Source organism: Podarcis vaucheri (assembly GCF_965113315.1).
Source record: "Podarcis vaucheri genome assembly, chromosome: 10".
In the NCBI taxonomy this organism is placed as follows: Eukaryota; Metazoa; Chordata; class Lepidosauria; order Squamata; family Lacertidae; genus Podarcis; species Podarcis vaucheri.
Genome location: NC_138748.1, coordinates 63,306,366 through 63,333,663, shown reverse-complemented (window position 1 = coordinate 63,333,663; position 27,298 = coordinate 63,306,366). Strand labels below are relative to the sequence as shown.

General features: G+C 46.4%; 3 protein-coding genes across 7 annotated transcripts in view; 1 reads left to right on the top strand and 2 right to left on the bottom strand.

Annotated features, from left to right (window-relative positions):
* Positions 1 to 13,319, top strand: part of DNAI7 (dynein axonemal intermediate chain 7) — an 86,186-nt gene extending 72,867 nt beyond the window's left edge. For all 4 annotated transcript variants that reach the window (XM_082238837.1, XM_082238831.1, XM_082238832.1 and 1 more), the window contains 6 exons: positions 1,757 to 1,920; positions 3,818 to 3,968; positions 6,170 to 6,384; positions 7,668 to 7,838; positions 10,673 to 10,786; positions 12,907 to 13,319. In XM_082238837.1, coding sequence (XP_082094963.1) covers positions 1,757 to 1,920; positions 3,818 to 3,968; positions 6,170 to 6,384; positions 7,668 to 7,838; positions 10,673 to 10,786; positions 12,907 to 13,182 — 1,091 coding nt within the window. In that variant the 3' untranslated portion in view covers positions 13,183 to 13,319. The remainder of the gene's footprint in view (positions 1 to 1,756; positions 1,921 to 3,817; positions 3,969 to 6,169; positions 6,385 to 7,667; positions 7,839 to 10,672; positions 10,787 to 12,906) is intronic.
* The window catches only part of GYS2 (glycogen synthase 2), a 184,238-nt gene that overhangs the window by 29,426 nt on the left and 127,514 nt on the right, over positions 1 to 27,298 (bottom strand). The gene's annotated exons all lie outside the window — the stretch shown is intronic.
* IRAG2 (inositol 1,4,5-triphosphate receptor associated 2) overlaps positions 13,192 to 27,298 on the bottom strand; it is a gene marked incomplete at its 5' end in the record, with an annotated part of 62,030 nt that continues 47,923 nt past the window's right edge. The window contains 7 exons of the mRNA XM_082241242.1: positions 13,192 to 13,922; positions 15,209 to 15,310; positions 17,388 to 17,489; positions 20,737 to 20,798; positions 20,891 to 20,959; positions 24,715 to 24,752; positions 25,573 to 25,720. Coding sequence (XP_082097368.1) covers positions 13,679 to 13,922; positions 15,209 to 15,310; positions 17,388 to 17,489; positions 20,737 to 20,798; positions 20,891 to 20,959; positions 24,715 to 24,752; positions 25,573 to 25,720 — 765 coding nt within the window. The 3' untranslated portion in view covers positions 13,192 to 13,678. The remainder of the gene's footprint in view (positions 13,923 to 15,208; positions 15,311 to 17,387; positions 17,490 to 20,736; positions 20,799 to 20,890; positions 20,960 to 24,714; positions 24,753 to 25,572; positions 25,721 to 27,298) is intronic.

The window sequence follows — 27,298 nt, the reverse complement described above, 5'->3', positions numbered from 1 at the left end:
GCTTATTTCCTTCACATCTGGTGGGAGGGCGTTCCACAGGGCGGGCGCCACTACTGAGAAGGCCCTCTGCCTGGTTCCCTGTAACTTGGCTTCTCGTAGTGAGGGAACCGCCAGAAGGCCCTCAGAGCTGGACCCCAGTGTTCAGGCTGAACGATGGGGGTGGAGACGCTCCTTCAGGTATACTGAGCCGAGGCTGTTCAGCACCAACAATTTGAATTGTGCTTGGAAATGTACTGAGAGCCAACGTAGCTCTTTCAGGACCAGTGTTATGTGGTCTCGGCGGCCGCTCCCAGTCACCAGTCTAGCTGTCACATTCTGGGTTAGTTGTAGTTTCTGGGTCACCTTCAAAGGTAGCCCCACGTAGAGCACATTGCAGTAGTCCAAGCGGGAGATAACTAGAGCATGCACCACTCTGGCAAGACAGTCTGCAGGCAGATAGGGTCTCAGCCTGCGTACCAGATGATATTTAACGTATCAATTAAATATACTTTGACCCCAGGAGATGGTGTCCCTCTGGAACACCCCCCCCCCACTTCACATGTCAAGCAGATAATGAACTACACAACTTTTAGAAGACATCTAAAGGCATCCGTGTATCGGGAAGTTTTTAATGCTTGATGTTTTACTATGTTTTTATATATGCTGCCCAAAGTGGCTGGAGAAACCCTACCAGATGGACAGGGTAATAATAATAATAATAATAATAATAATAATAATAATAATCATCATCATAGAATCATAGAATCATAGAATAATAATAATAATAATAATAATAATAATGTTTGCCTTTTTAACTCAGTCATTGCAGCTGATAATTTCTGATACAATCGTTCCTCGGTTCTCAAACGATCGAAAACCAGAAGTGGGTGTTCTGGTTTTCAAACATTCTTTTGGAAGCCCAACGTCCGACGGGGCTTCCGTGGCTTCTGATTGGCTACAGGAGCTTCCAGCAGCCAATCAGAAGCCACACTTTGGAAGTCGAACGTTTCGGAAGTCGAACGGACTTCCGGAACAGATTCTGTTCGACTTCCGAGGTACGACTGTATCTGGAATATATTTACTGATACTTTGCAGTCAGTGTTTTTGTCAAAGTATCGTGCCAAACATGGCCAGTGTTTCTTCTCCGCTCTGTGATTTCTGCATTGCAGGGGGTTCGACTCGATGACCCTTTGGGATCCCTTCCGATTCTACAATTCTAGGATTCTATTTGTATATAAAGCCTGAATCAATTTGGGACTCAAAAAATAAATAAATTAGGGGTCAGCAAACTTTCTCAGCAGGGGGCCGGTCCACTGTCCCTCAGACCTTGTGGGGGGCCGGACTCTCATATATATATATATATATAGAGAGAGAGAGAGAGATCACACACACACACACACACACACACACACACACTGATTCCCAGACCGTCCGTGGGCCGGATTTAGAAGGTGATTGGGCCAGATCCAGCCCCCGGGCCTTAGTTTGCCTACCCATACCCCAGACAGTTTGAGTAAGGTCAATAATAAAAGGTCTTTCCATTAACACGTCCTCCCTGTAGCTATCCAACACAGATTATAGCCAAAGGCTAACTTGCCACAAATAGAAGGGTATTTACAGTGTACTTTATTTTGTGCTGACTGAGTCCCACAAGTTTGCTGACTCATGCTTGACCAGCTGCAAGGGCAGGCACACCCAAATCAACCTTTCCTTGTCCTTTTTCTCTGCATGCATAAACTTGCATACACTAAAAGTGGGTGGGGTTTTCCTCCCCCAGTTCACATCTCATCCCTGCGGATCATCGGCATCAGCGAATCCAAACCTTTGGAAGAGCACATCGTGGATTTGAACCAGTTCATGCCGGTGGGCGGCGTTTACCATTTCGATGCCCTGAAGCTCCCGCCTCAAGCCAAACTCGTCAAAGGCTGGACCATGGTGGAAGTGAGTTTCATCTTAAGAGGAAATGAGTAGAATTGTGCTTTGCTTGCTGAAAGTGCGCTTCTCACCTGGACACTGGGTTGTTGGGGGTGGAAGGCAAGGGAGAAGATCCATGAGGACTAGCTAAAGGTAAAGGGACCCCTGACCATTAGGTCTAGTCGTGGCAGACTCTGGGGTTGCGGTGCTCATCTTGCTTTACTGGCCGAGGGAGCCGGCGTACAGCTTCCGGTCATGTGGCCAGCATGACTAAGCCACTTCTGGCAAACCAGAGCAGCGCATGGAAACAACGTTTACCTTCCCGCCGGAGCGGTACCTATTTATCTACTTGCACTTTGACGTGCTTTCGAACTGCTAGGTTGGCAGGAGCAGGGACCAAGTAACGGGAACTCACCCCGTCACAGGGATTTGACCCGCCGACGTTCTGATTGGCTCTGTGGTTTAACCCACAGCACCACCCGCGTCCCTCCATGAGGACCAGTAACTTCCAATTTTGCTAATGGATCCAACATTGCTCCGCAAGTCTCTAGACATCCTTCTCATGTTTTATTGGCACACTTGGAATCTAGAAAAAGGGATTTCCCCTTAATATTTCTCCTCAGTCCTCTTCTCTGGCATCTGCCATGCTCCTGTTAGCCAGTACACTGCTCTCTGAGCAGCAAGCCAGGTGGGCAGGTGGAGTAATGAGTTCAAGGTACTGGTTTTCAGCTTCCTATACAGCTTGGGACCAGGATACCGAAAAGATGGTCTCCTGTACTCTGCAGCAGAAGAAATCTTCCAGGTGCCACCTTATCAGAAGGTCTGTTGTGCCCAATGTAGGAACTTGGCCTTTAACCTGGTGGCCCCTTACTCTTTGAAACTCCCTCCCACTATGTATCAGACAAGCTCCATCTTTGTTGTTGCCATTTCAAGGCCCGTTGGAAACCTTCCTTTTTAAGCAGCCTTTTAAGTGGAGATTTTAAAAATCTCATTTGGTATCTGCATTGGATTTGAAATTCATTGTTTTAAATGAGATTTTTCTTTTTAAAAACGTGTTTATATATGAAGGATTTGTTTATATATATATACCTTTTATTGTGGATTTCACAGTTCTGTTATCGTGAAGCGGCTTCACGGGAAGCGATTCATAAATGAAATTTGGCAGAGGAGGAAAATTCAGGTTCTTCTCCATCTTAAGTTTTGATCTTGATGCTTGATGTGTAACTTCAAAAAGAAGAAATCTGAATGATCACATATTGTACTTTGGCATGTGCACTAACGTACAAACTGTAATATAAGATGCAGCCCAAAGACTGAGAATTCTTAGTGGCTCACATCAACAGACAGCTGAGGGCTGGGGGTCAAATGGCAGAGAATCAGAAAATCATAAAGGTGCAGTTTTGGGATTAAGGTTTTGAGATTGCGCTGTTACAATTTTTGTGTAGACAGCAGCCAACTGTTGAAGTTACACTTCAAGTTTTGATCTGGAAAAAAAAATGTTTTGAGCTATAGATCCTCACATCAAGCATTGGACCCTACTTAAACTCAAATGGATTTAAAAGTTAACTCACAATCTTTACTGGAGATCCAATTCTCAAGGGGCAGATTTTATGTCTTTTTGGGAACAGTCCAGTTATAGCACATTTCCCAAAATCATTATTAAGTATCAAATCAATAGATTGTTATGTTGTACTTCAGGAACTGTTGGTGACTCTTCAGGCTACTGAAATTCATACTTCCAAGCCAATAAATATATTCAGTTGCTTGGGAATGCGAATCAGAAGTGAGCCCGACTCACTGGGTGAAATAGGTCCATTTTTCAGACCGCAGTGATGTTTCACGCTGCAAAATCAAAGACAACTGTAGACGACTGAGTGATTCTTAACAAACACGACTGTTGCATCTTCTCTGCTACTTGCCAAAGGTGCTGGACACAGGCTTGGAGATCTATCCCTACGAGGCAACATGTGACGAAAACGAGGATCCTTCTTCCGTGACTGTAGGGCTCACAGTCCGACTGCTTGACAGCGTGATCTATTTCGAAGAGCCTCTGATTGCAAGATGGGATGCCAAAGGTTTGATACGTCCATAAGCGAATGATGCAACCAGTTGCTCAATTCCAGCCTTTATCTACCTGGTGACGCCAATGGAGGGGTAGAGCGTTTGCAGGGGGAGAACTGGCGGACTGGGATTGCTTAACCCTTTCTCGCTCCGTCAGTTCTCCTCTGCCACTCTTTCTCCATACAATTATTTTTTACCTCCAGCTGCTGCCTTGCAGGTTACAAATAGGCCTGTGTGTGTGTGTGTGTGTGTGTGTGTGTGTGTGTAGAAATCAGCATGAGTTGCACACCTCCAAGAAAAGGGTTAAGCACCTTCTGCCCACCTCCCCACCAGAACTCCAAATGATACCCAGAGGCATTCCTGGTAAAGTGAAGATGATAGACAGCTAGAACCTCTGTCTACACTTTGCAGTGCGTTTGAATGCCTTGCTAAAAGGATAGAAACAAATACAGCGGTACCTCGGGTTACAGACGCTTCAGGTTACAGACTCCGCTAACCCGGAAGTAGTACCTCGGGTTAAGAACTTTGCTTTAGGATGAGAACAGAAATTGTGCAGCGGCGGCAGCAGGAGGCCCCATTAGCTAAAGTGGTGCTTCAGGTTAAGAACAGTTTCAGGTTAAGAACGGACCTCTGGAACGAATTAAGTTCTTAACCCGAGGTACCACTGTATACCGTTTCAGAATAAGCAAACAGCGGAGAGGAAACAGGATCGCATGTGCCACAGGCAGGCGTCAGACGTGCAACATTGGGGAACATTTGTCCTGAACATCTTGGGGGGAAGGGAAGGATGGCCGAGAACGTGCTTTGCTAATTTCTGTCCCGGGGGATCTCCAACTAAAACGGGGGTGAGGAACAAATTCTGGCCAGTGGGCTGGATTCTGACCACCCCATCCCCTGCAGATCATTTTAAAGGTTGCCCACCCATCAGTTGCCGAGATTAGAACGATGTCAGATGACCCAGAGTAATGTTTTGCCTTCTGAATAATATCCTCTGCATCACCAGTTTGAATTCAGACCAGCAGTGCAAAGACGTATTTGTGCTTTTGGCCTTCCTGTAAGCTTTGATCCAAGCAGGGCTTGCTAATCAGCATTGACAGCAAGCCCCACTTGCAAAAGGAGCAATTGAGAATGCACAGTTCTTGGTCGATCCTTTGCAGCCATAACTCTATCTGCCCCACACCTGCTGTCCCATGTAGGGCAGATGGGCTGGGGAATGGGGGATTGGCCTCGTGGGCCAAGCTGGGACCTGTGCCCCGTCCAGTTTTGCCTCCAGGTTGGCATTTGCCCACTGCTAAGCTGAAAGGACCTGGTTAATAATAATAATAATAATAATAATAATAATAATAATAATAATTTATTATTTATACCCTGCCCATCTGACTGGGTTTCCCCAGTCACTCTGGGTGGCTTCCAACAGAACACTAAAATACAGGTTTCAGGTGAGACCTCTCTGAGACCCCCGGAGAGCTGCTGCCGGTCTGAGCTGACATTACTGGGCTAGATGGATGAGACACCTGATGCGGTATCAGGCAGCTTTCTACATGCTCTCTGTGACTCCATGCCTTTTGGGGTATAATAATAATAATAATAATAATATTAATTTATTATTTGTACCCCGCCCATCTGGCTGGGTTTCCCCAGCCACTCTGGGCGGCTTCCACAGAGACCAAAAATACACTAAAATGTCACACATTAAAAACTTCCCTGAACAGGGCTGCCTTCAGATGTCTTCTGAATGTCAGGTAGTTGTTTATTGCTTTGACATCTGGTGGGAGGGCGTTCCACAGGGCAGGCACCACTTCCGAGAAGGCCCTCTGCCTGGTTCCCTGTAGCTTCGCTTCTCGCAATGAGGGAACTGCCAGAAGGCCCTCGGCGCTGGACCTCAGCGTCCGGGCAGAATGATGGGGGTGGAGACGCTTCTTCAGGTATACTGGGCCGAGGCCGTTTAGGGTTTTAAAGGTCAGCACCAACACTTTGAATTGTGCCTGGAAACGTACTGGGAGCCAGTGTAGGTCTTTCAAGACCGGTGTTATGTGGTCTTGGCGGCCAATCCCAGTCACCAGTCTAGCTGCCACATTCTGGATTAGTTGTAGTTTCCGGGTCACCTTCAAAGGTAGCCCCACGTAGAGCGCATTGCAGTAGTCCAAGCGGGAGATAACCAGAGCATGCACCACTCTTCCTCAAACAAAACCCTCTTCCTTTGTTCCTTTGAAAGCGAAATATTGGAGAACGGACGACATCGGGGATGTGGTGTACAACATGCAAGAGAAAGAGATCGCTTTCAAAATGAACGGCTTCTTCACTGTAACGCTGATGCAAGATGCTCACCTCAACATGCCCTACCAGTCGTGGGAACTCCGGCCCAATGGGACCGACGAAGCCTTCCTCACCATCCTCACCACCTTCGCTGAGGTGCAGATTCAAATCAAGGTATGCAGCTACATCCTGTAGCCCAATTCCGTCTGTATGTTAACTAGGAGGGAAGTCCTGCACAATGCAATGGGACTTAGGGCCGCAGAGTTTGCAGGATATTTCAGGGGTCTTTTTAGAGCTTTTTAAAAATAAAAACTTTCCTTCTTTTCTTTTTAAGAAAAAGAATTCCTCTAGCCCTTTTACTTGTGGCCATACAAGGAAAAATAGGTGTAGGGCCAATTCTACCCAACTTCTTACCCAGTTCATTGAGTGGTTAATGTGCATAACAGCTGGCCATTGTGCACATTCACCAGGCCTCATGTAGAACATGCCGTCCTGAGGTCTATGGACGAAGGGTGTCAAACAAATTCAACAAATGAATAAAATAAAATAAAGGGGGAATTGTGCACATTTCCCAACCAATATGCACAATCTCCAATAGGTGAGTGATCAGGGGAGGGATTGCAAGAGTTTAGCTTCCCAGTGGCCTGTGGTTCCCTGGCAGATAAATGCCAACATGTGCATCCTATCTGCCCTGCATACTGATTGGTAAAAGGTAAAGGGACCCCTGACCTTTAGGTCCACTAGCGGACAAATCTGGGGCACGGAAATTCCATTTACCTTCCTGCTGGAGTGGTATCTATTTATCTACTTGCATTGGCATGCTTTCAAACTGCTAGGTTGGCAGGAGCAGGGACCGAGCAACAGGAGCTCACCCCGTTGCGGGGATTCGAACTGCTGACCTTCTGATCGGCAAGCCCACAGCGGTTTAACCCACAGTGCCACCCGCGTAGTGGTTCTTAAATTTATTATTTACATCTGCAATGTAAAGGGTGGCCACCTGTATCTTTTTACGGTTAGGGGTCCTGAATTGGCTGGCACTGCATTTTTCAGCTGCTTTTGCCGCTGTGCCACAACAATCTGCTCCATTTGACTTGCTGTCGTGGGCTTGTTTACATCCATGCCCACATCAGAGACTCTGGGAGAGAAGGATGTGGCACACTGGCTCCTCTCTGAGAATAGCCAGGAATGTGGAATCGGTGGCTTTCAAGATGCTGCCTGTCTGCAACTCCTATCATCTGTGACCTGTGGCCAGGCTGTTGGGAGTTGCCACAGATTTGCCAGCTGGCAGTGCGATATTCTCCTATACTCCAGAAGTAACCCTTCTCTGCTGTAAGGTGGAAAGTGCCCTTCCATCTTCTATTTGGGAGGGTAGAGGAAGAAGTGTGCATTGGCTGCCAGATGTTTGCGGCATAATGGCAGCAAACTGATGATAACCCTTGCTTTGCTCCCGGAGGCAGCTCAATCAGTGTATGTTAGCTGGAATTACCACCATGGAAGACACCACTCTTCTTTCTGATCTGAGAGGGGTGTGGATGAGCCCCCTAGCTCTCACCATTGCTCTGAAGAGGGCTGGAATGAACATCTTCCCAGCGGAATACTCTCCTAAGTACGTCTCCATCAACAGAAAGGTAAGAGACCAGGCCTAACTGTCTACACCCATTCATATTTTACTTTTGGTTGCAATGCCTCATTTTTCAGAAGAGTCTAGGGCAGCGTACAAAAAGCGTGAATGGAAACAAAAAGCTGAGCTACCAAATAGATGACCAGGGAGGTCAAAACGAAACTTGAGTGGAGAAGGCACTTTAGCCTGAAGTATCGCTGTGGGTTAAACCACAGAGACTAGGGCTTGCCGATCAGAAGGTCAGCGGTTTGAATCCCTGCGACGGGGTAAGCTCCCGTTGCTCAATCCCTGCTCCTCCCAACCTAGCAGTTCGAAAGCACGTCAGTGTACAAGTAGATAAATAGGTACCGCTCTGGCGGGAAGGTAAAGGGCGTTTCTGTGTGCTGCTCTGATTCACCAGAAGCAGCTTAGTCATGCTGGCCATATGACCCGGAAGCTGTACGCCAGCTCCCTCGGCCAATAAAACGAGATGAGCGCCGCAACCCAAGAGTCGGCCACGACTGGACCTAATGGTCAGGGGTCCCTTTGCCTTTACCTTTTATCATTGGAAATTATGCACACTCTCAACTACAGATGGAGAATTACACCCATTCAGCATTCTTAAGCAATCTGAGCTGATTCGTGTTCAGAATGGATTTTGCAATGGATTTTACAAAAAATGAACCAAATGCATTTTGAAGGGTATATTTTAGGATAAAATACATTGAGAAATGTGTGCATTGAAACCCCCCCAATATTTAAATATATTCTGTGCTAGAATACAGAACTTGCCGTATTTTTCGCTCTATAAGACGCACCAGACCATAAGACGTACCTAGTTTTTGGAGGAGGAAAACAAGAAAAAAAATATTCTGAATCCCAGAAGCCAGAACAGCAAGAGGGATCTCTGCGCAGCGAAAGCAGCGATCCCTCTTGGTTTTCTGGCTTCTGGGATAGCTGCACAGCCTGCATTCACTCCATAAGACGCACACACATTTCCCCTTACTGCTTAGGAGGGAAAAAGTGAGGCTTATAGAGCAAAAAATACGATAGATATTGTCAGAGCTGCTTCCAGATCCCAGCTCACAGAGGATCACGCTAGCCAGCATCCACTTTATAAAAGTCTTTATTGAGTTAGTTTCCATTTCCAAGCTGCAGCGTGCAGCTCTACGTATTAGAAGCTAGACCGGCGAAGCTCCGTCTGAGTCCCCGCCTCCTGTACACCAACTTAATACTCTAGCCTTACTCCACCGCTTCCGCCTTTCCTTCCTTCTCTGGGTCCCCCTGCCCCCCGTGGTCTCTTCCTTCCTGGACTCTTCCGACGCCGACCCCCCGGACCCTTCTCCCTCTTTGCGGCGGGCTTTAGGACCTGGCTCCCTTTCCGGGCTGCTTACTGTGCCGCCTTCCTGCGCATTTGAACTTGGCGCGCGCGCCCAACTTTTCACCTTCCTCTTGACCGTTTCCTCACTCCCCGACGGAGGTGTGGCCAATCCTGACTCAAGCCCTCCCGCCTGTGGCGAGTCGCCGGATCCCGATACCTGGGACCCTTCCTCCCTACTGCGCTCTGGTGGGGAAGCTGGCCCCGATTTCCAACTGCTGCTCTCTGAGCCCCCTCTGGTCCCTTCTTCCTGGGGTGTCCCCTTAGGCCCCCCCCCTTGCTCTGACCACTGGCGCTCCTTTCTGTGAATCTTCCGATTCACTGGAAAGACTCGGAGATCTCGGGCCGCCGTCATCGCTCATGTTTCCTTCGTATTCCTCCCCTTCGCTCTCCGTTTCCTCCCTTTCCTGTGCCTCAGCTCCTGAACCCCTGACAGATATGAATTTCTGTAGCCCCATCAGCCTGAGCCAGCATGGCTCCATTATCCAAGGGTGGTGAGAATTGTTGCCCAGCCAAACCTGGAAGGCCAGAGCTTCCTGCAGCTCTGCCCCATCCTCCTTGCCTTTATATGTTGTTGGCATCTGTCTGTCTCGAGAGACAATGGAGTGTACCTCCACGGGAGAAGTCAAATTGTAATGACCTCCCCAGGGGTGCAAGGCTAGGCAGTGTGTATGGAGGTCCTGGGTGCCCAGATGAGAAGACCCCCATCTCAGCCTCGCTGATGTGACCCAAAGGAAAGCAGAGCAAGATATTTAGTAGCAGCCTGGCTGCAGGAATTGTTGGGAGGTGGTGTACCATCCAACTGTCTTAGGGACTCCACTCAGGATTTGTATAGGGTTTTCTCCCAAGCCTTTTCTTCTCCCAAGGATATCCCAAAAGGCAGTGGAGGTTTAGGGTCAGAGTTTTCCTTCTCCTAGACAGGCTACCTTCCCAGGTTGAAGAGCCCCATCTGCCCTTGACTTCCTTCTACAGCATGTACAGAAACCGCCTTCTTGACCACTGGACCCACTATTGGTCTTGTCTGCTCAGTCCGCCGGAGCCTGTCTTTACATGTTATAATAATAATTTATTATTTATACCCCGCCCATCTGGCTGGGCTTTCCCAGCCACTCTGGGCGGCTTCCAACAAAATATTAAAATACAGTAATGCATCAAACGTTAAAAGCTTCCCTAAACAGGTTTGCCTTCAGATGTCTTCTAAAAGACTGGTAGTTGTTGTTCTCTTTGACATCTGGTGCGAGTGTGTTCTACAGGGCGGGTGCCACTGCCAAGAAGGCCCTCTGCCTGGTTCCGTTATAACAAGTAAACATAGGGTGGTGGTTTGTGTTTGCGTGCCGCATGTTGACAGAGATGGGCAACATTTATTTTATTGATCTGGGGGCATCGAGAACACAAGATCCCACCTTCCATTAAAGAGAGACGATGTTGAATGCTTTCGGGTGGAGAGGTGTTTCAGTCTTCTGTTTCTATCTTCTTGTTTTTAGACACTTTTAGCAGAAATCACCAGTTACCAGCAAATGGCACTCATCGCATCTTCCTTTGCCTTCAGCTGGAGCAAGTGGAACTTGCTGAGTGGAGAGGAAAATGTGGTCTTCAAGGTATGTATGGGCTGTGCTACTTTGGTTTCGTTTTCAAGCTCCTTCCCTGCATTCTACCAACAGGAGCAGGCAGCTTCCATGTGTTCTGCCCTCATCTCCTGTGCAATTAGGTAGCCATTGATGGTGGTCGGGGGGGGGGGCAAGGCAGGCAGGGAAGACCACCTGGTAGAGGCATTTTGCCCTCTCAGAATCTGGACATAGACACCCAGTGCTGATGGTGAGTGTGCAAACCCTGCACCAGGGATCAGAATGGTGCCTGGCTTCCCCTTTGCACTCTGGGAAACACAGGGTTAAGCAAAGCAAGCTTGGGGCTCCAGCTGCTTTTGGACTACAATTCCCATCATCCCTGACTACTGGTCTTGCTTGCTAGGGGGGATGGGAGTCCAAGAACATCTAGAAACCCAAGTCTGGGAAACACTGGTTTAAACCATGGTTATATAGCATTATGAGAGGGATGCGGGTGGCGCTATGGTCTAAACCACAGAGCCTAGGACTTGCTGACCAGAAGGTCGGCGGTTCGAATCCCCGTGACGGAGTGAGCTCCCGTTGCTCTGTCCCAGCTCCTGCCAACCTAGCAGTTCGAAAGCATGTCAAAGTGCAAGTAGATAAATAGGTACCGCTCTGGCGGGAAGGTAAACGGCATTTCCGTGCACTGCTCTGGTTTGCCAGAAGCGGCTTAGTCATGCTGGCCACATGACCTGGAAGCTGTCTGCAGACAAATGCCGGCTCCCTCGGCCTATAGAGCGAGATGAGCGCCAAGACCCCAGAGTCGTCCATGACTGGACCTAATGGTCAGGGGTACCTTTACCTTTATATAGCATTACATATCTGCATCAGTGCTGTAATTCACATTAACCAGGCACTTTCAGGTTGGTTACAAGAGCAAACCTGGTTAGCACTAATGAGGAAGATGCCAGGCTATATAAAATGCTTTGCAGGGAAATGATGGTTAAGGGGTTCACACGAGGAGGAAGCTTATCAGTCCATAGAAAGTGTTCAAAAGAGACATTGCCTAGAACAGGCATAGGCCTCGGTCCAGTATACCTGAAGGAGCGTCTCCACCTCCATCGTTCTACCCGGACACTGAGGTCCAGCACCGAGGGCCTTCTGGCGGTTCCCTCACTGCGAGAAGCCAAGTTACAGGGAACCAGGCAGAGGGCCTTCTCGGTAGTGGCACCCTCCCTGTGGAACGCCCTCCCACCAGATGTCAGAGAGAACAACAACTACCAGACTTTTAGAAGACATCTGAAGGCAGCCCTGTTTAGGGAAGCTTTTAAGGTTTGATGTATCATAGTATTTTAATATTCTTTTGGAAGCCGCCCAGAGTGGCTGGGGAAACCCAGCCAGATGGGCGGGGTATAAATAATAAATTATTATTATTATGGGAGTTGTAGTCCCAAAACATCTGGAGGGCTGAGTTTGCCTGTGCATGTGGGGATTAGGGGACGGGTGCAGAAACCTAGCAGAGAGAGTAAGTGTGCAAAGCTTGTTTCAGCCTTCAGCAACTGAAACCAGACTTGTACACACCACCAGCTCAAGGGCTAACCCCTCCAGATGACTGCAGTCCCCCTTATCCCCAGCCATCGGCCATGCTGGCTGGGGCCAATGGGAGCTGGAGTCCCACAGGTTAAAGGTAAAGGGACCCCTGACCATTAGGTCTAGTCGAGGCTGACTCTGGGGTTGCAGCGCACATTTCACTTTTTTGGCCGAGGGAGCCGGCATACAGCTTCCAGGTCATGTGGCGAGCATGACTAAGCCGCTTCTGGCGAACCAGAGCACCGCATGGAAACACCATTTACCTTCCCGTCGGAGTGGTACCTATTTATCTACTTGCACTTTGACGTGCTTTCGAACCGCTAGGTGGGCAGGAGCAGGGACCGAGCAACGGGAGCTCACCCCGTCACAGGGATTCGAACCGCCGACCTTCTGATCGGCAAGTCCTAGGCTCTGTGGTTTAACCCACAGCACCACCCGCGTCCTGTCCCACAGATTAGCCCTTCTGAAAAAGGAAGATTTTGGTGCTACCCTCCAGCCCCCCATTTTTCTAAACAAACAAACATTACTACTTCCAAGCCCATCAGGTTATTGGCTATAACAACTCCTGGCTGTCCTGTTGGTAGATCTGTGAACACCTTTCAAAAGAGCCAGTATGGGACAAAGACTGGGCCCTCCTGATGTTTAACGGGCAGAGAGCTCAGAGGCTCCAGCTCACTGAGGACAGCGACAACTTCTCAAAGAACATAGCAGAGGACACGGAATTCCACTCCACCCTTTACCACCTGATCAAAGACTTTGGCAGTGAAGAAGCAATGGAGAGAATTAGGCAGGCCCACCATCTATTCATTGACGTCGTGTACCAGCTGTTGCTTTCTACCAAGCTACTAACGTACTCTTGAGAAGCCACGCACCGCTTAAGAACTTTATTGAGTCGAAGACACTCCTGTCAATAAAATAAGAGGTTGACGTTTGCGATAGGTTCAAGATTTCAGATGCATTTTTTCCTCCAGAAAAAAATAAATACCATACTTTGTAAGCTGTTTGTGGACAAACTATATTCACTCCCAAGTGTTTCCTAAAACATGTTTCCTAAGATCTTGCAGCTTCGGTACGATTGGGGGGAGGGAGGGAAGAGAGATTTTTAAAAATTCAGAAGCATCAAACTGTGTTTCGTTTTGAACTGAATTATCAGGAAATATCTTGCAAGGGCGGGGCCTCCAGAAACATCGAAATGCTGTACCTGTAAGCTGCATGGGGACTTTGGATGATATTGAAAGTTCAGAGAGCTTGAAATATTATCTACCCCTTTGCACCTGCCCACTGAAAACCACATGGCAGGACTGCTCCCCATCTTGATGTCTGAAAGGTACCTCATCTTGAACTCCCACCAGTGAATTATACGGGAGGTGGAGCTTGGTGCTGGAGGCGAGTATATGGCCACAGCAGCTGCTGCACGGATGTCCAAGCATCGCCTGTCCCGATGGGGGCGCCTTCTGCTGGCCTCTGGAAGGAGAAGCCCAGGAGGAAGGTGGAAAGAACAGCAAGGAGCACCACCGCAAAGATGGAGACGAAGAGAGTCTTGCTGGTCCTGCAGATGGAAGTCTGGAGAGAGGAAGCCCAAGAGAAGAATCTGCTATACCTGTAGGGAAGAAAAAGATTTTTGCTATTTGCATACTAGTTGCACTGCAGAAGGCATGCTGGGGAGACCACACATTACAAGGAGCACAAAATAACTGTAAGGTAAAAGGGGACCTCTGACCATTAGGTCCAGTCGTGACCGACTCTGGGGTTGCGGCGCTCATCTCGCTTTACTGGCTGAGGGAGCTGGCGTACAGCTTCCGGGTCAGGTGGTCAGCATGACTAAGCCGCTTCTGGCGAACCAGAGCAGTGCACGGAAACGCCGTTTACCATCCCGCTGGAGTGGTACCTATTTATCTACTTGCACTTTGACGTGCTTTCGAACTGCTAGGTTGGCAGGAGCAGGGACCGAGCAACGGGAGCTCACCCCGTCGCGGGGATTCGAACCGCCGACCTTCTGATCGGCAAGTCCTAGGCTCTGTGGTTTAACCCACAGCACCACCCGCGTCCCTAAAATAACTGCAGCTAGGTTTTAATAACAAAAACTCCTTTTACATTAATTGTAATATATCAATAAGCATGACCCATCCACCAACCCAACCACCAGGGAACAGAGAGAGCTAGGTGCTGCTCTTTATATACTATACCCAACAGCTTAATTAACATAACTTAACAGCACCTGCTATACTGCTTCACAGCTGTAAAACTAGGTCACGTTATTTGCTCTGGCCCTTAAAGAAATACACATCTTGTGGAACAATAATGAACCTTCAAATTTAAAGAGACCATTCAACAAAAGCATGTGGGGAGGAGACGTTTGGTGCTTTATGCTAGGACTCAATTGGCAACAGCATAGGCAATCCAGACTTGCAGCAACTTGTTGTGTTCCAACACATGCTAAAGTAAATCTGAAGATCTTCATTGGATTCATGGAGCAAGGACCTGCTGAAATGTGCTCCAATTTCCCTTTTTGGAATTTTGGTTTTAGGATGGTTGAGCCGCCATCAGAAATGGGTTGGGCCACAAGGAGGACCAAAATGGGTAGGTTGGCAAGGAACAGAGGACAAAAGAAGGGGGGAGTCAGGATCTGTGCCTTAACATTACGGCCCCACTATTTAACAACGTAACGTTGTTAACCTCTCCAAGGATCTGTGTGGGCAATGGGAAATCTCTTCCATGTTGATGGACATCAGAAACAAACACCAGCCACACCATGTGTATGTTCACCTTTCAATGTGAGCTGAATTCCTCCCTCTCCCTGTTTAGGAGCTGCCTTTATTTGCTGCCACCGACTCAGTCGCTTGAAAACCCCAAATTCCAAGCATGCCCTTTCCCTCTGCCACTTACAGTGAGTGCAGCCCCCATTTCGATGAGCTGCTTTCCTTTTCGCTCAGCTTCCAAGCTTTGCTTCCTCGCGTCTCTGAAGCCAGCGGTTCCAAGGGAGTGTTTCTGTAAGGGAGAATTTCATACAAGTCTGATGTCGGCTGGCGAGATTATGCATTGCTTTGACAAAAGGATTAGCCCCTCAAATGCTCCTCCCCCTTTCATTGCAACCGTATGAGGGGGAACTATACGGCCTAGGACCCTCGTATCTACGGGACCGCCTCTCCTGGTATGTCCCACAGAGGACCTTACGGTCCTCAAACAAAAACATCTTGGAGATCCCGGGCCACAGGGAGGTTAGGCTGGCCTCAACCAGAGCAAGGGCTTTTTTAGCTGTGGCTCTGATCTGGTGGAGCGCTCTGTCACAAGAGACTAGGGCCCTGCGGGACTTGACATCTTTCTGTAGGGCCTGCAAGACAGAGCTGTTCCACCAGGCCTTTGGTCAGGGTGCAGCCTGACCCCTGTCTTTGGTCATTCTTCACAGAACTGTAGCCCAATGGTTGCCATCAGTTTGATTTGAACTGATTTTATAATGAATTGATTTTAGAATGCTGTATTATTTTACTGTTGTTAGCTGCTCTGAGCCCGGCTTCGGCTTTGGAGCGCGGGATATAAATAATATTTTTTAAATTATTATTATTATTAACTAACTTATGTGCTTCGGGTTGCTACACAAGACTCCCGGAGGGCATAAGAGGGATTTGCCAAATGCAAAGTTTCTAGTCCTCTGCAACATTTCCTTCCCAACGCTTTCCCTCCAGAATATTATCATCCTTACAACTTTAATCTATTTCCCCAGCCAAACTGGCCCCCAAGGCAGCTCACAATATTAAACACAACCCAGTCCAACAGCATGCAGTTAAGCTTTAATTGAAATTGTACAGCCAACTACAAATACCAACAAGAGAAAACCTACAGACAGCTTTGATATCATGGTCCGGATCAGGGGTCGCCACCTTGGTGACCTCCAAATACTGTTGGACTAGAGTTCCCACCGTTTGTGACCACTGACTTAAGAGTTAAGAACCACTCCACTCAATAGGGTCAATTGCTGCTTCCTGTTCTCACAGAGGCCTCTGGGAAGCCTGCAAGCAAGACTCAAGCCCAACAGCATTTTCCAACTTTGGAATTGGAGCCCAGAGAGTACTATGTTGGCTACCCCTGGTCTAGACAGTATCCTAGACCACAAAAGCTTTCAATAATAATAAAAACAATAATTTTATTATTTATACCCCGCCCATCTGGCTGGGTTTCCCCAGCCACTCTGGGCGGCTCCCAACAGAGGACTAAAAACAGAATAAAACTTCAAACATTAAAAACTTGTTTTTTGTTTTAAAGTGAATATAAAGCAATGGACTAAAATATGCTGGCTTGGAAGGGAGCAAGATAAAAAAGGGGCCACTATAGAGAGGGACCTGGATCTCAGGTACTTGCAATCACTTTCTCTGGACATGTGTAACTTTTGGAAAGAGGTTTATGGGGAGATATTTCCATTGGATGTTCTCTTGATATAAGGAACTCGCAGAAACTTTCATCTCTCTCACACAAATCTGCTGTATAACTATAGCTTAAACCAAGGTTATCCAACTCTGAATGGACCAATCTGTCCATTTTCGTTTCTCTTTTTTAAGTTTCAGAACTCCACATCAGTTTGCAACAATTTTTTTTTTTTAAAGTCCTCACGAAAACTCATCGGTGAATTTCTTCTAATAGACACAACTTCACATTTGATTTCGCTTATTAGACGCTGCAAACCAATTCCCCCTAATGCAGTGCATTTTGTATGTTATCTTCACTAACAAAAGCATTTCTACACATGCTTTTCCCATATAGATTTTTGTGCCCATTACACAGCCGGGAAACTGCATTGCACAATTTGGAGAAGTCCAAATTTCGAATTAGGAAGGTTTGCCTTTAAATGTGAACTGAATCAAATTTCTCCTCCCCCAGACTTAGCAGTGACCCCCAGATGTTCTGGACTACAACTCCCAGATTCACAGGTGCTTTCCAGGTAGGGAGTTAGAAGGAAAACAATTTACCACCATTCATCAGAAAGCAATGCCTTTGGGGGGGGGGAACATATGAGGTGCAACTTTGACATTGGCTTCTGGGGCCAGAATGTGCAAGAAGCATAGAGACTTACTTGGGCTCAGTGTGCTCTTCCTCCGACTCAGCCCAGGAAGGCGAGCTTACGTACCTCTGCAACAAAGGGCGCTTCTCGCCTTGCTTTGCTCCCATTAAGCCCCTGTTGGAAGAAGAGATTAGACCTAATTGCTTTGCCCTTGCAGAGCAGACGCTGCCGGATTTACGTATAAGCTAAACAAGCTATAGGTTAGGGCCCCACTCTCTTGGGAGGCCCCCAAAAAATTTAAAGGAAAAACAAACCTGGTTGTAGATTTCAAAAATATAAGATAAAAAAAACAAATAAAATAAAACCCACATACAGCAACCGTGTTTTGTTTTGTGTTGTGTAGGCTCTGAAGATGTAAGTAATGGGCCCCGCCTGCTAGCCTGCTCCCTAAAATGTCACTGGTTTGCTCATTTCTCTATACAATGGTACCTTGGTTCTCAAACTTAATCCCTTCCGGAAGTCCGTTCCAAAACCAAGGTGGGCTTTCCCATAGAAAGCAATGCAAAATGGATTAATCCGTTCCAGACTTATAAAAACAACCTACAAAACAGCAATTTAACATGAATTTTATTAACTAACGAGACCATTGATTCATAAAATGAAAACAATAATCATATAAAAAAATCATTTAAAGTTACAGCTTAATAATTATTTCACTATTGATATACCTCTTCTTTATTGTATTTCACTATTAATATACTTCTTGACTATATTTCAGTTCAACAATTACCTCGATAAAATACATATTTTGTTATGTGCAAATGGCTTTACATACCTATTAGGTCCATAAATGACCATATAGCATATATTCAGCACAAAAAACAGGGACAATTTGTTGTTGACAAAGGACAGCTGGACATATAAAGGGCCCCATTGAAAATAGTAGACAATTGGCAGAGGTCTCAGCAAAGCTTGATCTGAATACGCAAAGTGTTAATGAACTGGGGAAGAGGGTGACCTCAAATACAGAGACTATTAATAAACTTTTAGAGGACTCTGCCACAACTCGAAAGATTGCAGAAGAAGCTAAGGTTACTGCAGATGTTACTCAGGAAAAGATAATACCAGTCTGTAAAAAGTTAGAAGATCATGAGTTGGCTTTGTCTATGCTCGAATTGCAAAGAAAGGAGAGAAATTTGAGATTAAGAGCAGTGCCCGAAAGTGAGAAAGATAACTTGGTGGACTTCCTTACAAAAGAATTTTTGGATTTTTGGCAGCAGGAGTCAGAGAAGGAAGAATTTAAGATAGTGGCTGCTTTTAGACTGGGCAGAAGACAAAATAAAAAAAAGCCAAGGGACTGTTTGATAACTTTAAGATCCAAAGAAGAAAGAGATAAAATACTGAATTTGCACTTCCTTGGAAATTGAAAATTCCTTTGTGGAGATTTTTAAGGACATACCTAAGCATATCTTGGATGCAAGAACTTACTACAAGGACCTGGCTGATCTACTGAAAAAGAACAGAATACTCTTCCGGTGGGAATTTCCTCAAGGCCTATCTTAGGCCTTGGACATATAAAGGGCCCCATTGCCTTCAGTAGCTTAGGGCCTCATCAAACTTAAATCCGGCCCTGGGAGCAGATCATTGCCATATATGCAGAATACCTTCGGCGTAAGAAAGTCCAGACACCTCCCCAATGCAGAACATTATGGATTTATCACACGAAAGCTAAACAACGTGTTGTGGGGCAGTTAGTCACAGGTAAGGTTGGAAGAAGAGAAGAAGAGTTTTGGATTTGATATCCCGCCTTTCACTCCCTTTAAGGAGTCTCAAAGCGGCTACCATTCTCCTTTCCCTTCCTCCTCCACAACAAACACTCTGTGAGGTGAGTGGGGCTGAGAGACTTCACAGAAGTGTGACTGGCCCAAGGTCACTCAGCAGCTGCATGTGGAGGAGCAGGGATGCGAACCTGGTTCACCAGATTACGAGACTACCACTCTTAACCACTACACCACACTGGTTGGACAAATCAATCAAGCTTCTCTCTTTTCTATCAAGTTCTCCATCTTTCTGCAGCAATTTGTGATATTATAAAAAAAAAAATCGACAAAAATTCACAAGCATTTTAGCATTATTTTCTCCTCCAACACACAATTTTGTATCCGGTTTTGACTAATATGCACCAGCCATTTCCTCCCAACAGAAGGCATTTCAATATGTTATTTTTTACAAATGTATGGGTTGTACGCACATTTCCCTCAAACTGTTCTTCCAAAGAAGTTCTCCTGGTGCCGTTATTATATATCTTTAGATGCCAGGCAAAAACATGCCACTTTAAATAATCTATGGCCTGCAGAAATGTAGCTATTACGATGACTATTTTATGATTAGGCTGCCTGTCAGTATACTTTTTACTATGCTTTTATCACTGATGTTCCGTAATGTGCTTTTAATGCTGCACACTGCCCTGGGATCTTTTGATAAATGGCAGTATGTAAATTGAACAAATAATGCTAAATAATAATAATAATAGTTTTCTTAGCACAGAAGAGAGAGGAGCAAATTGTTCTTCTTCCTGATATTCCAAATCATTGTATTAGAACCTGCTCAAAAGGCCAGTATGAAGACATCTCAATAGGTGGTGTCCAAGTTAAGATACAGTTCACTAGGCTAGTGTCCCAGAAGGATGTTTCACAATATAGCTCCTGCCTGTACTGGGAACTGAAGTACTGTATTTTCTGGCGTATAAGACTACTTTTTAACCCAGGAAAATCTTCTCAAAAGTCGGGGGTCGTCTTATACGCCGGCTACAGCAGCAGCTCCTGCAGCAACTCCCCACCAAAGGACAAAATGACAGCAAATTTAATCAGAGGACATCAAGCTCTCTAAATGAAGCAGAAATATGCTTGAAAATTGGCCCCAGAAGCCCCCCCAATCACCAGCAACAGAACGACCCTAACCGCTCCTGGTAGTAGACCACTAGCAAATTCCACGAGAGCGGCTCAACAAAAGAAGTAAAAATTCCCCCCAAAATGCTTCAGCAGGTCCGACAAAAGCAATACCCGAGCGAAGTTCAGCGATGTCCTTAGCGATTGAGGAAGCGAGCCAAAGAGGAAGCCATCTGGCTCGCTCCTCCATTTAAACGGACCCGGCCAGGCCAGAAGTGGAGCAGATTTCCAAGCCGGACTGGAGACTGGTTTTTTTAAAAAATTATTTGGTGTGTGTTGGAAGAGGGGTAGTCTTATACGGCGAGTATATCCCAAACTCTGTATTTTAACTGGAAAAGTTGGGGGTGGTCTTATACACCCAGTCATCTTATATGCCGGAAAATACGGTACTTGAATTCCAAACATTTTTAAGGTATTAGTGAACACACACAGTGCATATCCATCTCTTTCAGCCACACAAACTCCTTTCTTACCAACTAGGGCGCCTGTTGAATTTGTCACTTTTGTCACTTCCATCTGTTTCATTTAACTGGGCCTTTGGAGAAAAAAAGGAGAGGAGAGTTCAGCGTGTATTTATCCGATACATCAATGGCAATAAACGATCGGTACTGGAAAATGCCTACATACCAGCGGCAAAACAGCATTTCCAGTATTCCTAGGCAAGGTTGCAATGCTAACTCGGCGTAGGGATGAAGGCTACATAAAATAGGAGACACTGCTTGTTGGGTTCTGCCTTTGAGAGCTTACACGCCCTGTGGTTTTCTATGCAAAAGTAACGCTCACATGAACCAAGTACAACTTAGCAATATATAAGAATAGATGCCGTTGTTGATATTCTTATTTCAAGATGTCCTTCTGCAACTCTTCAGCGGTGTAAGAGTACCTGGTCTCACAAATGTGTACAAGTTAGTACAGACTGGTCCAATGCACGGACCTCCGAGTCCTTTTTGTGCGGCCCTTGGCAACATTTGACAGCCCCTCCCTCGCCACAGCCCTCCCACTGGCTTCCCAAAGCTGGTTAAGCAAGGTGCTGGGCTTTGGAAAAGAGGTAATTGGCAGGGTCCTAGAGCAGGCATAGGCAAACTCGGCCCTCCAGATGTTTTGGGACTACAACTCCCATGATCCCTAGCTAACAGGACCAGTGGTCAGGGATGGTGGGAATTGTAGTCCCAAAACATCCAGAGGGCTGAGTTTGCCTATGTTTGTCCTAGAGTAATCCTACCACCTTCCCCAAACCTAGTTAATGCTTTCCAAGCTTTGAGAAAGAGGTGGGAGGGTGTTAGGATCTCCTTCCCAAAGCCCCGCACCTCACTTAGTTGGCTTTGGGAAGGGTGTGTGTGTGAAATTTTAACCCTGCTCCCCCTTCCCCGCACAACATGGCAGTGTGCGGTCCACAGCTTCCACACTGAAGCATTATAGCAGACCATTTACTATGAAAAATTGGGGCACCCTAAGTTAGTAGGTGCTTTTAATCTTTTGTTGGAAGCCGCCCAGAGTGACTGGGGAGGCCAGATGGGCGGGGTATAAATAATAAATCATTATTATTATTATCATCACTAATACTATTACTTTTCACTGAGCAAATATCTCTCCGTGGAAGTCCACTTGGGCCCCAAGCTGATATGGTGCTACAAGGAACGGATGATTCCATTGATGTTAGTTTCTCATATATATTTTTTCAAATCTTCATTGCGGCTCTTCACGTTTTCCATGTCAGCTTGCAATTTTGTTTTACAGCCTTTGCAAAAACCCACCAACCTTTTAGTGCATAATCCGCCCTCCTCATAGATTTTTCTCCTAAACATACACATTTCTGAGAGCAAGCGCCCCTAGCAAAACACATTTTTTTGTATGCATGTAGTTGGAGAACGGCATTGGAAAATTTGGAGGCGTGAGCGTGTCAAAGCTTTGCTGCGTTTCAGTTCTCATACTTTTTCAGAAAAATGCAAATCGGGCATTTTCATGCAAACCGAACCGAGCGCCAGCCGCATCTGTAGATGCAAACCAAACCAAATTTCTTCCCTGTCCCTAGATGTTAATCGCATGCCAGCTCCCTTTTCTGAAATGAGTAGCGCTTGACCACAGACACATAATTTCACATTCCCTGCCTCTCCCCTACAGAAGCCATTGATGTGGGCTGGAGATAGGGACATGCAGAGTGCCATGGTGTTATGACACAGATAAAATATTACACTAGGTTGCGTTTTGCAGCAACACCAGATGTGCTGCTACTTGGGGCTTACCTTTGAGAGTGCAAGAAGAATAAAAACCAAGTGGCAAGGAGTAACAGGTCATGTGAACAAAACTTCAAAAGGAAGAGCAAGGCTTTGCAAACTACAGTGGTGCCTCGCAAGACGAAAAGAATCCGTTCTGTGATTCTCTTCGTCTAGCAGTTTTTTTCGTCTTGCGAAGCAAGTCCATTGATGGATTAGCGGATTAGCACTATTAGCAGCTTTTAGCAGCTTATCGGATCAGCTGATAAGCGGCTAAGCGGCTTAGAAAAAGGGGGGGGGAGGAAAAAACCCCGCAGGAACTCGCAAGACATTGTCGTCTTGCGAAGCAAGCCCATAGGAGATTCGTTTTGCGAAGCACCTCCAAAACGGAAAACTCTTTTGTCTAGTGAGTTTTCCGTCTTGCGAGGCATTCGTCTTGTGGGGCACCACTGTATTGCCAGTTGAAGAAGCATCTCCTCCATCCAATTCCTTAAAAAGGCTACACAGCAAGGACACCAAAATGTTGCCCGATTGTAAATTCCACTTCAATTGTCTTTCTGAATCTTTTCAAGATTCTTTGCTGTATTACATTTCAGGTCATACCATGAGAAAAACCAAGCCTGAAATTCTGCAGTTCAGGCAGCCAACTGTTTTTTTGAGATTTTTACTCGCAGGGATTTTCCAAGTTCCCAAAATTTCATTCAGAGTTTTTTTTTTTAATTTAAGGGCATATTCCTCCTTGTGAGTTGCTTCAACTAGGGAATCGGGTGGCAGAATATGGAGAAGCAGAACAGAGGGAAAGGCAAAGAGTGAGCAAAGCGCAACAGCAGGTCATGTTCAGAATCAGCTCCAATTTGAGCATTTATGTCTAATGTCCCTGCTAGGTTTACTTGAAAGTGTTAATATTGGTTTCTTATTTTCCCAGGCTAAGTTCAGTTCACACTGTTTTTGCATACATTTGTGGAGTAAATAATTTTTTAAAAAATCATGTGAATATCCATGTGCATTTTCATGCCTGTCTCTGACACACCTCTTTTTGTATCCAACTTTGTTTAACACATGCATATTTGCAAGCAGTTTTCCCTTAACAGAAGGCTTTCTTTGTGCAGTTTTCACTAACGTTACACATTCTGCTATCTGCACTCTTTGGTTGGAGAACGACACAAAATTTTAAAGGAGGACGTGCTTTCCGAAGGAGGAAGTGCAAATTTGGCGAGTCCGCATGAAAATGTGAGCTAGACGAATTTCTCCCTCATCCCCCCTTGAAAGTGCTTAAAGGTACTCATTAAACTTTCAACACAGGATGCACTGCCAATAAACTTGAAAAACTGTATTTTCAGGGTTGAGGCCACTGTTTGCACAACTCTTGAGTTCCACTTGAACCATCATCACTAGAAAAACAAACTCCTATCAGTAACTTGCATTTTGCTCCAGACCAGCATGCTGTATTATTCTACAGAAGCTAATCTCATCAGAACGTATAGCCTACAGTTTGTTTCTTCAACGACTGATGCTGAACACATTCTACTCTGTATATATCACCTGCATCAGCTTCACATACATACCAACTCCAATTATTTTGCTTTGGCCAGTGGTGGTAATGGAGCAAATTTACCATGCAGGGTATTGATTCTCCCTCCTGCTTGAGGCTTAACCAGACATTGCTCACACTTTCAAAATATCACAGCCCTATGAGCTAGAACTTCAAATTTTCTTTATAAAAAGCAAGCGGATTGTCAAAATGCCAAATTCTGCAAAGGATGGCAATTTGGTTGTTTGCATAGAATAATTAAAAAATGAAACCTAGTTCAAGAGACGTCACACACCCAAATTTGACTTCAGAGCCTTCTTTAAGGAAAACATGTCAGGGTTTGTTTTTTAAAAAATCACATAATTGGAGTGGAGATCAATAGAGTCCAAGATTGCAGCAGGGCACAGCACAGGAAAGAGCAGGTTACAGTGGTACCTCGGGTTAAGTACTTAATTCGTTCTGGAGGTCTGTTCTTAACCTGAAGACCACTTTAGCTAATGGAGCCTCCTGCTGCCGCTGCACCACCGGAGCACGATTTCTGTTCTCATCCTGAAGCAAAGTTCTTAACCTGAAGCACTATTTCTGGGTTAGCGGAGTGCGTAACCTGAAGCGTATGTAACTTGAAGCGTATGTAACCCGAGGTACCACTGTATCAGGGGCAAAGTGTGCAGAGAACTAGAAGCTTAGAACTGCAGCAACATTTGTACCTTTAAGGAACCAGAGAGCTTTTTAATCGAAGATTCATCTGCAACAGCAATAAGAGTAGGGGGAGAAAATGAATCTATAGCACAGCTGCAGGGCTATCAAGGGCTACTAGCCATAATAACTATGCTCTGCCTTCACACTTTGTTGGCCTCTGAGAGAACAGGACGCTGGACTAAATGGGCCATTGACCTGACCTGGCAAGCTCTTATGGTCTTTTTAAGCCCACACACAGCAGAGAAGGAGAAGAGGAGTTTGGATTTGATATCCCGCTTTATCACTACCTGACGGAGTCTCAAAGCGGCTAACAATCTCCTTTCCCTTCCTCCCCCACAACAAACACTCTGTGAGGTGAGTGGGGCTGAGAGACTTCAGAGAAGTGTGACTGGCCCAAGGTCACCCAGCAGCTGCATGTGGAGAAGCAGGGAAGCGAACCCGGTTCACCAGATTACGAGTCCACTGCTCTTAACCACTACACCATACAGGCCAAGGGTGGTTGGTACCCACTGCAACCAGTAGGCCAGAAGGCTGGGCAGGTGGTGCCAGAGCAAATGCCAGGCATGGCAATTGTGTCTCTGTTTTCCTCCCTGCTGAGTCCTACAAGGGACAACACTGAGACAGATGAGGAGGGAGGTGAAAGGCAGTGGACTGCTTGTCAGTAAGGAGACAGGCAGGCAGACTGAAGGTCCATTCATCCTAATGGGCCAGCCTCCACTAGCTCCACTAGCCTCCCCAGTAAGAGAGTCCAAGACGCTCAGCGTGCATCAGATGCTCAGCAGTCGTCACCTGCATGTTGCGGGGAAGCAAGGGAGCAAATGGTAGCAGCTAATGCAAGGCCAAGTCAGCACCTCGCCCACTGTTACCTCGGTCCCCAAGAGAGCCGAAGGACTTTTCGTTCTGGAGCAGCACCTGCTTCAGTTCCTCCAGCTCCACGTGCTCCCTGGCGTACGTACGCTTCAAGTTCTCCACGTGCTGAACCATCACTTCTACAGCTTTACTGGCCCGGCTCTCCTGAGAAACAGAAAGTTAGGGGGGCACGCGGAGACCAGCCGGAGAATTTCCAGAGCGGTCCTTGCGTGCAAACGCAGAACGAGCCACTGAGGCTGATGGGAAGTGTAGCCCCAAAAACACATCGGGAAGGATGCCGGGCTAATTTGTTCCAGAGCTGAGCTCGCCTAAAGCGTTGAGGGGAAAAGGAAGAGGACAACCTGGCGAGCAAACGCAGAATGGCTCCGGTAAACACTGGAATGTACAATCTGATTTGCACACACAGTGGAAGACAGTGATTTGCTTCTATTAAGATAGGGAGTTGAGGACTTCCGGCTGCTGCAGAGGATAATGGCGGTGTGCTGAGTGTCGTCTGTGACACGGAGCCGGCAGAGAGGCTTGGAGGGCAGCGCTAGAGCTCAGCGCACCCCCAAACCCGCCCCCCCCACAGGAGTGTGGGAACCCAAGAGTTCCAGCAGAGTGAGAATTCTCACCCCCCAAGCACCCCCGGCTTCTATTAAGATAGAGAGTTGATTCTTCAGCCTAAGATGCCATGGGGGGAGTCAAAACTAGTATCCTCTGTCTGTAGCGAAGATTTCCTAAAAAGAATATACTTGCAGATTAGAGCTTCTAGTTCAGCCTGCCTTCTGCTGTGCTAGCTTTCTACTTGAGCAGGTGGGTGTGCTTTACATAGGAGAGTATTAAAAATGCAATTCCCCCTTCCAACTGCAGTCTACAGAGGTTCAGTCCATTCTCTTACTTGATCCTGCTGCAACTGCCGACTAGGCTCAAACAGCTCTGTTCCAATTACGATTAATTACGATTAATTACAATTACGATAATCTTTATTGTCATTGTCCCATACAGAACAACAAAATTGAAAAATCTACATAAAACATTCAAAACCCAACAAGCCTGATATCCCAGCTATCCCAACCTGGTTAGCCCCCTAAAAACTCTGACACCCCATTTTTAAATACAATATACTCCGTACACTGCGTTTAAAACCAAAATTGCATTTGGGTAGAAACTCTTTCTCAGGCGGCTAGTCCTAGTCTTTATAACCCTGTACCTTCTTCCAGAAGGCAGAAGCTGAAAGAGATCATTTCTGGGGTGCGCACTATCCTGCACTATCTCTGCAGCTTTCTTATGGCACCTGAAAGCATAGATTTGATCCGAGGTGGGAAGCATGCACCCAATTATTCTCTCCAATTATTCCAAGCTGCATATGCATGGTGTTTTTCACATCAGAGGATGTCTACACCCGAACGAAGCACACAATCTTTTTTACTTTCCCCTCCCCACACCAAGAACTCCTCTTCGTGAAGTTGTCATCTGCACAGGTGTGACACCTGTCTCTAAAGCAGACTCTCTTCTGAAGTGCAAAGCGAATGCAGCTTAACTTTCCTCGTCAGATTGAAGCTGGTTTGAGAAAAAATAAATGCATCCAAGCAGCAGTATTTGTCAAGAAACCACAGGGTTGGTATGGATTGTGGCTAATATGTGAATGCTGCTTCAAAAATTAGCAGTGGGAGTTCGCTGGGCGCGGAGCATGCAGTAATGTAAACATAACCATATAGTAAACATGATCAGATGGACAAT